This window comes from Quercus lobata, chromosome 1 (assembly GCF_001633185.2).
Source record: "Quercus lobata isolate SW786 chromosome 1, ValleyOak3.0 Primary Assembly, whole genome shotgun sequence".
NCBI lineage: Eukaryota > Viridiplantae > Streptophyta > Magnoliopsida > Fagales > Fagaceae > Quercus > Quercus lobata.
The window spans coordinates 35,975,355-35,988,547 of NC_044904.1; the positions used below are offsets into that span (position 1 = coordinate 35,975,355).

General features: G+C 32.9%; 1 protein-coding gene across 2 annotated transcripts; it reads left to right on the forward strand.

Annotated features, from left to right (window-relative positions):
* The first annotated feature begins 4,167 nt into the window (after positions 1-4,167).
* LOC115951708 lies at positions 4,168-12,126 on the forward strand. 2 transcript variants are annotated; one of them, XM_031068884.1, is made up of 7 exons: positions 4,168-4,353; positions 4,818-4,832; positions 5,000-5,112; positions 5,420-5,495; positions 8,638-8,673; positions 8,840-8,952; positions 11,793-12,126. In XM_031068884.1, exons 1-7 carry the CDS (start codon positions 4,338-4,340, stop codon positions 11,856-11,858), a joined length of 435 nt encoding a protein of 144 aa, XP_030924744.1. In that variant the 5' UTR covers positions 4,168-4,337; the 3' UTR covers positions 11,859-12,126. The 2 variants fall into 2 exon arrangements, with proteins under 2 accessions (XP_030924744.1, XP_030924782.1); XM_031068922.1 differs by lacking the exon at positions 4,168-4,353 and having other exon boundaries at positions 4,818-4,892.
* Positions 12,127-13,193: the final 1,067 nt, after the last annotated feature.

Here is a 13,193-nt window from a genome sequence, read left to right on the forward strand (position 1 = left end):
GGGCAGTGGTATTGTGGCTGTAGTGGGTTTCGATGTGTGGGTTTTGGGTCATTGATTGATCGGTTGGGTTGGGATTTTGGGCCGATGGTGGTGTCGTGGTTGGGGCGGTGGTTGGTTGAGTTTTGGGCCGGCGATGTTTGTGGCTGTAGTGGGCGGCGGTGTTTGTGGCTATAGTGGTCCGGCAGTGTTTGTTGAAGATTTTGAGTTTCTTTTTCTTTTTCTTTTCTTTTTTGTTGAGGTTTTTTGATTTGGAATTTGTTGGAGATCCAGTGATTGTGATTTGGGCCGGAATTTGTTGTAGTTTGTGGAGGTTGATTTGCCGTTGCCGTTGGTGGTTTGTGGAGGTTGACTGTGATTGTAGTTTAATGTGTTGGAATTTGTTTAATATTATTTACTGTGTAGGAAATATTATTTTAATGTATAAAATTGAAATATAGAACATCTGATAAATGCTATATTATAAAATGATGTTCTAAAATGATAAAGTGGGTTTTTGGTGTGTCAAAATGACATTTTTTTTAGAGAGCTAATGAGAATGCTCTAAGAAATTCCTCTATAATGTCTCAAGATAAATCCTTTGTACACCTCCTATATATTTTTGTTATGAATTCTGAGTTATTAGATTGGGCAACGAACTAGGCTACTAGGCTAGCCCATTGGGTACTCATGGGCATAAAAACTAACCCATAACCTGACCCACTGGGTTAGTGGGCTACCCATGGGCCTCAATAACAACAGGCTATGTTGCCTATTAGCCTGGTAGGCCGCCAGGCTTCTAGGCCGGGCCATAGGCCATGGGCTATTTGGTGACCCTTAAGTGCACTGAAAATCTTGAAGCCAATAACTGGGTGATGGTAGAGTGCATTTAGAGCATTCCCATCAGGCGTTGCAAAATTATGCCATTTTAATACATTAAAAAGCATATTTTATTATTTTACCACATTATTTTATAATACACCATTCATCACATGTTCTATTCTTTGATTCTAAACATTAAAATAATATATACAACACATTAAATAATATATTAACTCAAAACCCAGCCAATATACAAACACACAACTCAGTGGCAGTTGCCACCAACCAAGAACCAACAACCACCGCTATAACCACTGCCACAACTAAGAGCTTCCTCCACCACCCAAAATACAACTGAAAACAAACACAACCAAATACCTACAACAAATCGATTACTAAACCACCATCAACGGCAAATCAACCGCCACAAACTATAACCACAATTACCGGATCTTCCAACAAATTCTAAATCCAAAAAAAAAAAAAAAAAACTCAAAATCTTCAACAAAGTAGAGAATAAAACTCAACCCACTATAGCCACAAACACTACCGGCCCAAAACTCAACCAACCACCGCCACAACCACGACACCACCACCTACCCAAAACCCCAACCTAACTTATCAATCAATGACTAAACTCAACCAATGAATGGCCTAAAACCCCAACCCAATCGACCCAAAACCTCTACCCACAACCCACACAACACCAACCCAAAACCCACACATCGAAACCCATCCTAAATCTCACACCCACAACCCAATTAAGAGAAATCTGAAGGTCGGCAGTGAGGGTTGGAGAATGAGGCGATGAGATCGGGGATGAGTTGTGGAGAATGAGGCGGCGAGAGTTGTGGAGGATGACGCAACTTCAGACAAATATGAGAGAGAGAGAGAGAGAGAGAGAGAGAGGAGAAGAAGAAGAAGAAGAAGAAGAAAAAGAAGAAGAAATGAGAGAGATACCCCAGAGTGAATAAACAAATGATAAAAAAAATTGCAACATGCTACGGTGCGGTTTCATTTATGTAACTGCACTGTAGCATGTTGCAAACAATTTTGAGATTTGGAACATCTCATGAAGCATAAATATTTGGTGTTTGGTGTGCCAAATGCCAAATATTTGGCATTTGACACACCTGATGGGAATGCTCTTAGAGTGTAAATGTAGCATCTTATTTGTTCTATCTAAACATGGATGATAGCTTTCATTTTAGGAACATACACAGTGGTGCCACTTTCCTTAGGGAATTCTGTGGCTGTTATTATTATACATATGCAGTAAGTACAACTCTCACTACCAAATCTTATCTATATATCTATATATATAATAATCAGTGAAATTGAGAGAAACTCAAATTAGAATTCCAATTTTGCGCCATGTGTCCTAAATTATTTATTCTTAAAGAGTTTTATTTCTTAATTTTAGAATCAAATGTGGAATCACATCATAAATATTCATCCAAGTGAGTTATTAAGTACAAAAACCAATGAGTCTAGAATAAATGAATCGGAAAAAAAAAAAAAGTGTTTCACCATAATTTTTTTTTAAAAAAACATGGACAATTTACATTTTATACCTAATAATATCCTTACAAATTTTTTTAAAGAGTTAACAAAATATTAAAATGACTATCAATAGTATTTAAATTATAAAAATCCAATTAAATTTTAAATTGGAGTCTAATTTTGTGCCATGTGTCTCATCTAATTTTTAAATTTGTGTGTCAAGTGAATTATTAGGTGCAAAAATTAAAGAGTATAAATTCAATTAGATTTTAAATTGAATATTAATTTGAGTTCAATTTTGCGTCATGTGTCCCATCTAATTTTTTTAATTTTTGCTACAAGTAAATTATTGGGTGCAAAAATCGAAGAATCTAAATTCAATTAGATTCTAAATCGTGTGTGTGTGTGTGTGTGTATGTGTGTGTGTAAGTGTTTGTAAGTGTGATTGTTTTTAAATGTACCCGTGCATTTGCACGGGATTACACACCAGTAATAATTAATAGGTAGCACTTCATATACATTAATCTATATGTAGTTAAGCTTTAGGGATTGAATATGTTTATTTGATTGGTAATTCTTATTTAATTGAGATCCCCTGCTTCATAGGATTGGAAATTCGATTGGTAATTCTTTTTTTAATTTTTAATTTTTTCTTTTCTTTGAGGACTATGCAGTGAAAATTCATAAAATTTTCCTATTTAGGAAAACTAATTTGAAATAAAACAAACTAAAAATAAATCAAAATTACAATGGGAAGATATATATTGGGTAGAATATTTATCCTTTTTTTATAATCAAAATGGGGACTGCATTTGGAATTTTTTTTTTTGTAGTGGACATTTGCACAACAATTTTTTAAAGGATATTCCCACAAAAATTTTAAGTATTGTGTCTCACAATTTTAAACCATAGCAAATTTTGTGTCTTCATTCTCTCCTTTTGACTCTCTTATTTAACCATCGGGCAACATATTTTTTTTTTTTTTTGGTAATCATATTCAGAGTTGCTGCATTCTTCAATTACAAAAATACCTAGGGGTGTGATAAGAATTCTATACAAAAAAAAATTATTTCACTCACAAACGCATAAATCTCATTACACCTCTAAGTATTTTTGTGATTGAAAAATGTAACAACCCCGAATTTTGAAAAAATACCAACTTTTTAGGATTTTGAGCTTATTCTAGTAGCCCCTCACCCAAAAAAAAAAAAAATTCCCTTTATTTTCTAAAGCACTTTTAGCAAATAAACAATTAGTAAAGCTCAAAAAAAATATTTCAAGTTTCTATATATATATATATATATATATATATGTTGAAAAAAATATGACTCTAAAAAAAAGCCTCATTGCATAGTTTGCAAATGTGCAAATAAACGAATAAATCTCAAATTGTGAAAAATGAAAAATTATGACACTAAATCCAATAATAATAATAAAAAGCCTCATATGATGATGGCTAGTAGATTATATAAATAGATATAAATATAGGTTGTTATGGTCATTGAGGCAGTTAACAAGCTCAGGCCTAATACCACTATGTTTGGGCACATCAGTGAGGAGATTAGGATTGTTAAAAGTTCTATAGTTATATGTAGTTTCAATCATATTAAAAGGGTGGTAATAAGCTTGCTCACGCCCCCTTGTTAGAAGAGCAATTTTAACTACAGATACCAATGCTGTATGATTAGAAAATCTACAACTGAATTTAGATAATGCATTCTAATATGATTTTCCTTAATAAATTTATTTACTTTTTCCTAAAAAAAAATTAATTTTTGAATAGATAGATATAAATTATATATATTATATATAAATAAATAAAATATATATAGTCTCGCACACGTGAAGGTTTGCACTTCCCGCAAACCGCCCGGTGTCTGTGTGACTATATATTGAGGGAGGCAGGGTAAAATTTGGGGTTTGCCTTTATGTAATGTAATTAGTTTTGTTATTGCAGTATTTTTTTTGAGACTATAAAAGAATTACGAATTACAGAAAAAACCCGCCTCAGATTCGGTGTTGTTGCACGAGGAGCCATGTCTTGTTCTAAAGGTCTCTAATTTTTTTTTTCTTCCTCTTTTTTCCGAAGATAATTTCACTATATGTATAAATTTTTTTTTAGCCCTCTCACAAAAAAAAAGCAATAATTTTTCGAAACCCATTTGGTCGATTTGATAGTTTCTCCAATTTTGAATATTATCCGATGCGAATGCAAAATAAAAGACTATGTGCTGGGTGTTGCTGTTTGTGTTTGTGTTATATATATATATATGTGTGTGTGTGTGTGTGTGTGTGTGTGTGTGTGTGTATTTGAAAAGACAAAACTTTACTGGCACGTTTTCATTATAGTATTTGATTTAGCTGTTCCTCTCCTCTGTGCATAATGTATCACAGTAATTGATGTTTTATATGTGCTTTAGTTCTCTCTCTGTTGCAAATTTGATCTATTTTTATGCTTTAATTAGTTATTTTAGATATTGTTTGTGCTGAATTTTTTTGTTGGTTTTTTTTGGCAGGAAATTCTTCCAAACGTAAGTGTGAAAGTGTATTTTGTTGTTAATCAAACAAAGACTAGTGCTTGATCCCTCCTGGTGCCTTAGCTGCTTTTTTTTTTTAATTTTATCTTATGTTTGTGATCTGTTGCTTTATATGTTGTTAACTACTTACCTTGACCCCTGTGTCTTCTCTATCTTTGTAGTTACTAGAAACGCTTTAATTATGGTTATTTTGGGTAAATTCACGACGGCCATATCGGGACGGGGACCAGGCTCAAGCACTATGTGCGCGATTTTACACGAATTGTATGATGAGGTACGATTTTTCACAGTTGAGAGTCATTTGGAAGGGTTATACTTATAGTTGATATAGTTTTTTTCTTTAAAATTTGTTATGAAATGATGAATTCTTTTAAAATATGATTTGTTCTGAAAACATGCCAAATGGTAGGATTAAAGCGGTTGAAAATTTGTTAAAGTAGACTTAAAGAAAAATATGCTCTTTTTATAATTTCTCTATTCTGTTCAGTTATTGTAATTTTTTTTTCTGCTTCCTTTTTCTTTGTTCTACTCCTAATTGTGGGGCAGTTTTTTTCATAATTTTTCTTTGTTTGGTTATGCAGTGCAGAAATAGTACTTATAATGATTGCTGTGATGTATACTTCAAAGGCTACGAAGAATGCCGTGATTTTAAGAGGGGTTTGTAAATCTGTTACTTTGTTTTGGTTCTTGTTGATTCTCAGAAGCTTTCTTGTTGTCTTTTAGGTGTCACTTTTGCCTCTATATATTAAAGAACAAACTGATGATTGCTTAGTGCTCATAAGATGGGTTGGTTTTTTTAATTTTATTCAAGAAAATCTATAATCTTATTTCTTATAAACAAAATTTTTTATTTGCATGATTTACATACCAAGTCTAGAAGGAAAACAAAGAAAAGACCTTTATATTGGATTGTCTTTCAAGGTGTCATAATTCAGTCTAATACAAGTTTTGATCCATCAAATAGTGAAATGCCAAGTTCAAAAATATAAATAAATAAATAATCTGTGGGTGAGGAGGATTTCCTAGGAGTTGCACGAGTTGTTTGCCTTTTTTTTTTTGGTGGTCTATCATTCCTGATAGTTTAGATGGACCAATTTTTATGTAAACAATGGATAAAGGTTTACTTTTTATAAGGGTTTTTTTTTTTTTGTTTTTTTTTTTTGGGGGGGGGGGGGGGGGGTTGGTTTGGCGTTGGTTAAGTTGGTCTCATGCTTTGTTGTTCAACTTACGATAGCTAGGCTAAGATGTTAAGGGAGAATAATAGGGGGCCCCTGGATCACATCTTACCGGTGGCATGCATAGTATAGCTAGAGAAGGAGGCTTACATTATTCAAGAATAGTTTTGGAATGTAGGACTACCATATAAATGAGTGTGTGTTCGGCCCCTCCAAATGCTCCAATCTTCCAGGTTGCAGCATTGTACCTCTTGTTAAAATGTCCCTTCCAACATGCTAATAATTCTAGCACTAATCTTGGAATAACCGAACTCATCCCACACAAACAAAAAATAAGAGACCACAATTCCTTAGCACTCATAATAAAATGAAATCCTAAAGAACTTATAGATCTAGTGATTCACAAGGAGATTAGTGATGTACAGAGAGAACCGAACATCTAGAACTTTTTCTGAATCTAAGAAATGGGAAGAAGGCATTTTTTTTTTCCATGTTGAATTGAAATCCTTTGAATTTATCCTCGAAGAGAGTCTGAGAGTGAGAGGATGTATGGGTCACGCATCGTTGGATGGGGGACTAATAGCATGAATAATATGATTTTAGGTGGGGAAGGAGCCAGTGGTTAAGCTCATTGTTGGTGAAAGTAATTGCACTGCCTCTGGACTATAGTTTTATCATGTCATGCTGGGAAGTTGGAAAGGTGTTTTGTATTCAAAATAATAGAAATTCTCGGGGTGGTATATTGTGGTGATGGAGTATGGAGAATCAGCGATACGAGAAACAAAGGTTCAATGATAATACCAGAAGGTAGAGAGCCATGCGAGTGGATAGGACTCAGTTAGGTGATCAAAGGATTGGTGGTGTTGGCACCAAAGAGTCATGCATTGACTTCCTTCACAGCAGATTCCACAGTCTTGGTTAGATATATCTAACCATATGATCTAAAGATCTAACTATTTCCCAAGCCCATAAAGTCTTAAAGTTTTTATGGCGCAAGAGCTCCATAATTTTTGAAGTCCAACTAAAAATAGTTCTGAGGCATCTTCCATGGTTACTATGTAACTATTTTCCTATTCTTCTGGAGTGTAGGTTTTGCAATGGGGTTGGAGCCTGTTAGATTTGAAAACATGTGGGTAAAAGCTGAAGGATTTATTGATAGGATGAGGGGGTTGTGGGTATCTTCTCATTTTTAAGGCTCGCCTAGCTTTGTTTTGCCCTATAAGTTGAAGACTCTAAAGTTAGATTTGCAAAGGTGGAATGAAACGGAGTTTGGAAATGTAACAAGAAGGAAAAACACATTGCTAGCTTGCATATAGTCATTGGATGTGATCAAGTAGGATAGACTGATCATGAAAAGATGCAATGGAAATTGGCCATCGCAGAACTTGAGAAAACTTGTTGTTTGAGGAAATAAGCTAGAGGCAAAAGTCTCAGATGCTTTGGCTAAAGGAAGGGGATAAATATACCAAGTTTTTCCAATCGCTTCATGAACTCGCATTGTAGAAGTAACACTATAGGGCAATTAGATTTGGATGGAGAGGCATTTATAAACGAAGTTGAGAATAGGATACTCTAATTCTAATTGAAAACCTAATTCTAAATGACACGGAAATTCCAATTATTAAATTACCAAAATACTCCTAACTCTATGAAATGAAATAAAAATATTAATAAGCATAATTAACTACTAAATACTGAAAATAACTATACAATTGACTCTAAAAGCAAATAAATTCTAAATTAAAATATTTTTTCTTTTCTTTTTTCCACGTCAATACATTAATAAGATTGTAACTTCCTTTGAGTGCCTTCTTCCTTCTACAATATGTGGGCACTCAACTTAGTTTGGGGACAGAGCTTGCTATAGGGCGGTTAGCTATGGATGGAGAGGTATTTAAAAACCAAGCTGAGAGTAGGATACTCTAATTCTAATTGAAAACCTAACTCTAAATGACACAAAAATCCCAATTATTAAATTTCCATAATACCCCTAACTCTATGAAATTAAATAAAAATATTAATAAACATAATTGACTACTAATACTGAAAATAAATATACAATTGGCTCTAAAAAAAAATAAATTCTAAATTAAAATATTTTTTTCTTTCTGCTTTCCACATCAATACATTAATAAGATTTTAACTTCCTTTGAGTGCCTTCTTCCTACAACAATTTGTGGACACTCAACTTAGTTTAAGGATAGAGCTTGAAGTTGATAAATGAATCATTCCTGGTGAATTATCTTTTTATGGATTCTAAAGACGTTCCACTAGAATTTTTTGTTATTGTCTAGCACAAGCCAAATGAAAGCTTAATTCAATTCTTAATTTTTTGTTCAATCATGGTTTATTAATTTTAAGAATGAGCTGTGTAGTTTAGTTTATGTAAATTAGCCCAATATAATTCAATTCTTCATTGTCACATATTAACAGCCAACAAGCTCTAGCCATTGGAATTTCTCATGGTCTGGTTATTCACTGATATCTACTTAGCAAAACAGTTATTCATTGATATTTATTTGATGCAGAAGACACCTAATGCGTTACCATTTGATCTTTATATAGCCGTCTTAGTTTAGTTATCTACAGTTCAACTTATCTTTTCTCATGCATCATTTCTGCAGACCCAAAACATCAACCCTTGGCTGAATTACGGAAGGGTAAGTCTGGCCTTTTTAATGCTGGTGTTTGTTTCTTTCTCCAATTGAAGCTGTCAAATCTTCTATCTTAATGTTTAATTCTCATTTATGCATTTTTATTTTCATTTTAAAATGTTTTTGTTGCATATGTGGATGGGGGCGTGCTGGTTCTTACCTTTTATTTCAGAGTGGAAGAAATCTATCAATGATCAAGGTTTCGCCGATGCGTTTGATTACATGAAGCATTTACGTGAGCAAGACCCTGCGATGTGCAGGATAATTTATAAGTCATACAATGAGGTAAACTGTGTTTATTTAAGAAACTTCTAAATATTCTGTTTCTATGATATAACTGAGTTATAAGGAATTCATAGTTTATGGCTTGAAAGGTGTGGTTTAAATTAATTCTTAATCGGAGTCGTATTATAAAATTCCTGTCTATTGAGTTTTCTGATAAATCTTTTTTGTTTGTTTCCATTTTAAATCCAATGAATAAAGAATCAAGTATGACAGCAGTGTTAATGTTGGACACCAAATGAATTATTTATTTCTCTTCTTTGCTTCGTTATTATTTGTAAATAATAACAATGGTATAGTTGGGGTATTTTTGGATGGCGTGGAACCTCACCAAGGCAGGGCTCTTTGGACCCATCCCTAGGGAGTAAACCAAGGATACACAACCCTACCCTCCAAAACCGTGTATCTAGAGGAACTCCTAATGGGATTGAACCTACGATGTTTGGGTTTATAGCTCATCCCAAGCCTCCAACCACTAGGCTGCAACCTGACGGGTGGTATATAGTATGGGTATTTTTTTTTTTTGAGAATGCGTATGGGTATTGATTTGGCTAAAATATAGGGTCGGAGGACAGATTGGAGAAATTCTTTTCCTTGTGGATTTAGGTTTTAATGTTGTAGAAGAAACTGAGGAATTTTTTTATAAGTTTTTTTACTTTTAGCCCCAATGGAAGGGGGAAGGGGAGATCCAAACCAGTAATTTCCGCATGAGGCATGGTCCCTAGTCAATTTTATAAATTGAAGAAATTAGGGGTGAGGCTTTGTAGAATGAATTGGAGTTTGTAAAATTTGAATTTTGATGACTATTTGACAAGGAATATATGTGGGGGCATTTAGGTTTTGATTAGGGTTGTTTGAGTAGTAACGTTAACGACAGTCTGCCAAGAGTTTGCTCTATCTCAAGTAGCTTCTCCTTTGCTTGTATAAGATAAAGGTGGAATCACGAGTTTAAGATTCATTGGATGCATGTGTAATATATCAAAAAAAAAAAAAAAAAAGAAATAGAGAGAGAAGTGCCAACCTTTGTAAGAGGAGTATCTGGGTGCAATGCTTGCCAATTGAGGAGGGATAAACTTTGGCCTTATATACCTATGTAACCTATCAGGAATTTCATGCTAGCACTATTCTCAATTTCTTGCAGCATTTTATCTATCTTGCATTAACATGTTCGATTGATAAATAATCTGATGTCTAGATTAGCTTGTTTAGTTGATAAATACTTTTTCAAATCCTTGCCATTAAACGAACATATGTAGGCAACTTTTCAAATCTGGCTACATCATCTTGTGTTAAAATCAATGCAGAATTATGAAATTATGGGGTTACAAGGGCTAAAAAGGGCTATCTTCACACGCACGCAAAATTTTCAAATGGCTTAACATATAATAAATATCTTTGCAAATGTGTGTAAAAGTACCGAGAAGCTTATTTTTTTTGTTAAGAGATGGAGAGAGAAGAAGAAGGAGAAGAAGTTATGGGTTTGGAAGAGAACAGAAAAAAAAAATTCATGTGGAGAGAGAGCGTAAGGAGAGGGAGGGGGGGAGTAGGTAATGCCAGTTACACATCATATTTTCATCTCGTGTCAAAATGATGAAAATTTGTCATCATGGGGGCTAAAAGAATGATCTTGATGGAGAAACTAATGTATTGAGTGGCTAACTATGCTATATATATATATAAATATAAGGTGTGAAAGAGAAGGGGGTAGGTGATGTCACCCTTTAACTAAGTTGCATATTTGATATGTTTTTCCTTTAAAATGTGTGTTCTTATTGCACTATAGTATGCAATAAATGTGATTTTTTTTTGAGCAATTTTATGGTAAAAGATCTTGATGGAATACCTCTTGGACCATGCTCCTTAAGTCTATTCGGACTTCAGTTGAAATGATGTATCTCTGAATTCCATATTTATATGTCAATTGCATCCTCTTCTTCAGTTGCTAATGAGAAAGGATAATATATGTGACGCTCATGAGCTAATGAAATGTATGTTATTATTATATATCAAATTTTAATTTAATTTGTGAGTTGAAGTACCTATCCAAAAAAAAATCACAACTTCAAGTCGGAATTGACCCTATATATTCTTTATATTTTGCTTTAAGTGAAAGGTAAATCTTTAATTTGTTTGCTAGAAAGATGAACCAAAACTCGTTTGCTTATGATTATTATGCGTGGATTATTGGGACTCTCCCTTATGTCATGTGGGGATCTTTTTTATATGTGATTGATGAATCTTGATCAACTAATGGATGATGTTTTGTTGTTTTTGTCATCTTCAAGTTCGTTTGGTTTGTTTCCTTATAAAGAACAATATTCAATCTTGCAATTGAGAACTATAATTGTAATGAATTTGGGAAATCTGTTGTGTGCTTTTATCATTGCCTTCTTTTTGTACATAATGAAAAAAAATCGACACTATGCTACAAGACTTCATAAATTACAAAAAAGAAAACCTAGAATTAGAGACAGATAAGGTGTGGTATTTACATTTTTAGGGTTAAAAACATTATTTTTAATATGACTAAATAAAACTAAGAAACTAGAAGCAATGTGAGTTGCAAATTAGAATTTGCGTTTTCTTTTTTCCTTGAAGCTAGATTTGGAATGGTATATAGTCTAGAGTAATTATATGCTATCCCCTAAGATTGCATATTGGGATGGTTGCTACTGAGACATCTATCAAAAAGTTATTAGTTTCTTCTCAAAAAAAAAGAAAAAAAAAAAAAGAAAAGAAAAAAGAAACAGTTACCATTGCTTTTGTACCAAACAAGTTAGTGTTACATATTCATGAGATTGTTCAAGTTTATAACAATTGTTTTTCTCATTTCAATCATGCAGTGCATTAGCAAAGGTTATGATGATTGTGAGAGATACCGCGAGTACAATTGTCCCCAATTCAAATAGCCTTTTAACTGTGGTATTGTTGTTCACTACACGAATTTTAGCAGAAGATTGAAATCTATAAATTATGCCATTGCTTAGAGATTTTGTAAGCAATTATCTAGTTAGAACAATGCTTCATCTTCAGTTACTTTTTTGGTAAAAAATTTGCTATTTATAAATGTTTAGTCTTGTACTTCGCTGTTTAACTTACAAATTTACAATAGTTAGAATTAGGGCGTTTACATTGATGATGGTATTTGAGCAAACAGGTTATTTTACCACTCAAAAAGCCGAAAAGCATGCTTTATTAAGTGATGGATGTATGATATCAGATATTCGGTCTTCTTTTATATATATATATATATATATATGTGTTACAAAGAATATGGTGCCAGTGATTTTTTGGGGCTTTAAATGGTTTTGCAAGTCCTAACTTTGTTTGGACTATCGCGCCATTTATTTGTTAACGTTCTCGATGTATCAATTAATTTGGATTTGGGATATCTTTGTGGGTTGGTATGAGTTTTTCTAGGGTCACAGCAACAAATTCACAACACTCTAATTTGCTTATAACATCAACAGTCATTAAAAAAAATAATAATAAAATAAAATTGCATATTGTAGTGGGTTTTCATTCTCAATACCTAATCATTCTCATTAAGAATGCTAAATACTATAAATTCTAAATTTTAACATAAAGTTTGTAAAAAGCACTAAAAAGCAAGTTACAACAAACATGCTAAACTTAAAAAAAAATAGCAACTGAGCTACAGCTTTCATCTTTGGAAGCGCACTGTAGCTCCATTCTTAAGAAAAATATTATTATTTTAATGCTTGTGGTGGAAAATGTGATTTGTGTAGTTGTTTTTTATTATTTTAATAAGTAGTTTATATTATTTTAAACGAAATGGCAAAAAAAATAGAACTTGGAAACGGTGTTGAAGTTGACTTGGAAAAAATAGAACACTGTTCAAACGGTGTTGAAGTTGACTTGGAAAAAATTTCCCCCACTTCTTCAGTTATATATCAAAATTTTAGATTTCCCACAAAGTGATCAAATGACGCATAAATTACAAAAAAAGGTTGTTGTCAATATCGTATCAACAGCATTCTACAAAGAAAAGTTTGATACTTTTCACAAAAAATGAATGGTGCTTGGTTTAATAGTATGAATATTGGTTTTAGTATTATAGCATTCTCATTAGCTTCTTCCAAAAAATTAGTTATTTTACATTATCAAAATCCAATTTACTTATTTGATATAATCACTTTAAAAATACACCTTATATTCTATACTTTATTTTACACTCCATCATAATAAAGTAATCTATGTTTTTACACCAACAACTATAGCAA

Coding starts and splice junctions, on each gene's coding strand:
- LOC115951708 (XM_031068884.1), top strand. Junction 5,113..5,419: donor TACACGAATTGTATGATGAG/GTACGATTTTTC, acceptor TTGGTTATGCAG/TGCAGAAATAGTACTTATAA. Junction 8,953..11,792: donor TTTATAAGTCATACAATGAG/GTAAACTGTGTT, acceptor TCAATCATGCAG/TGCATTAGCAAAGGTTATGA.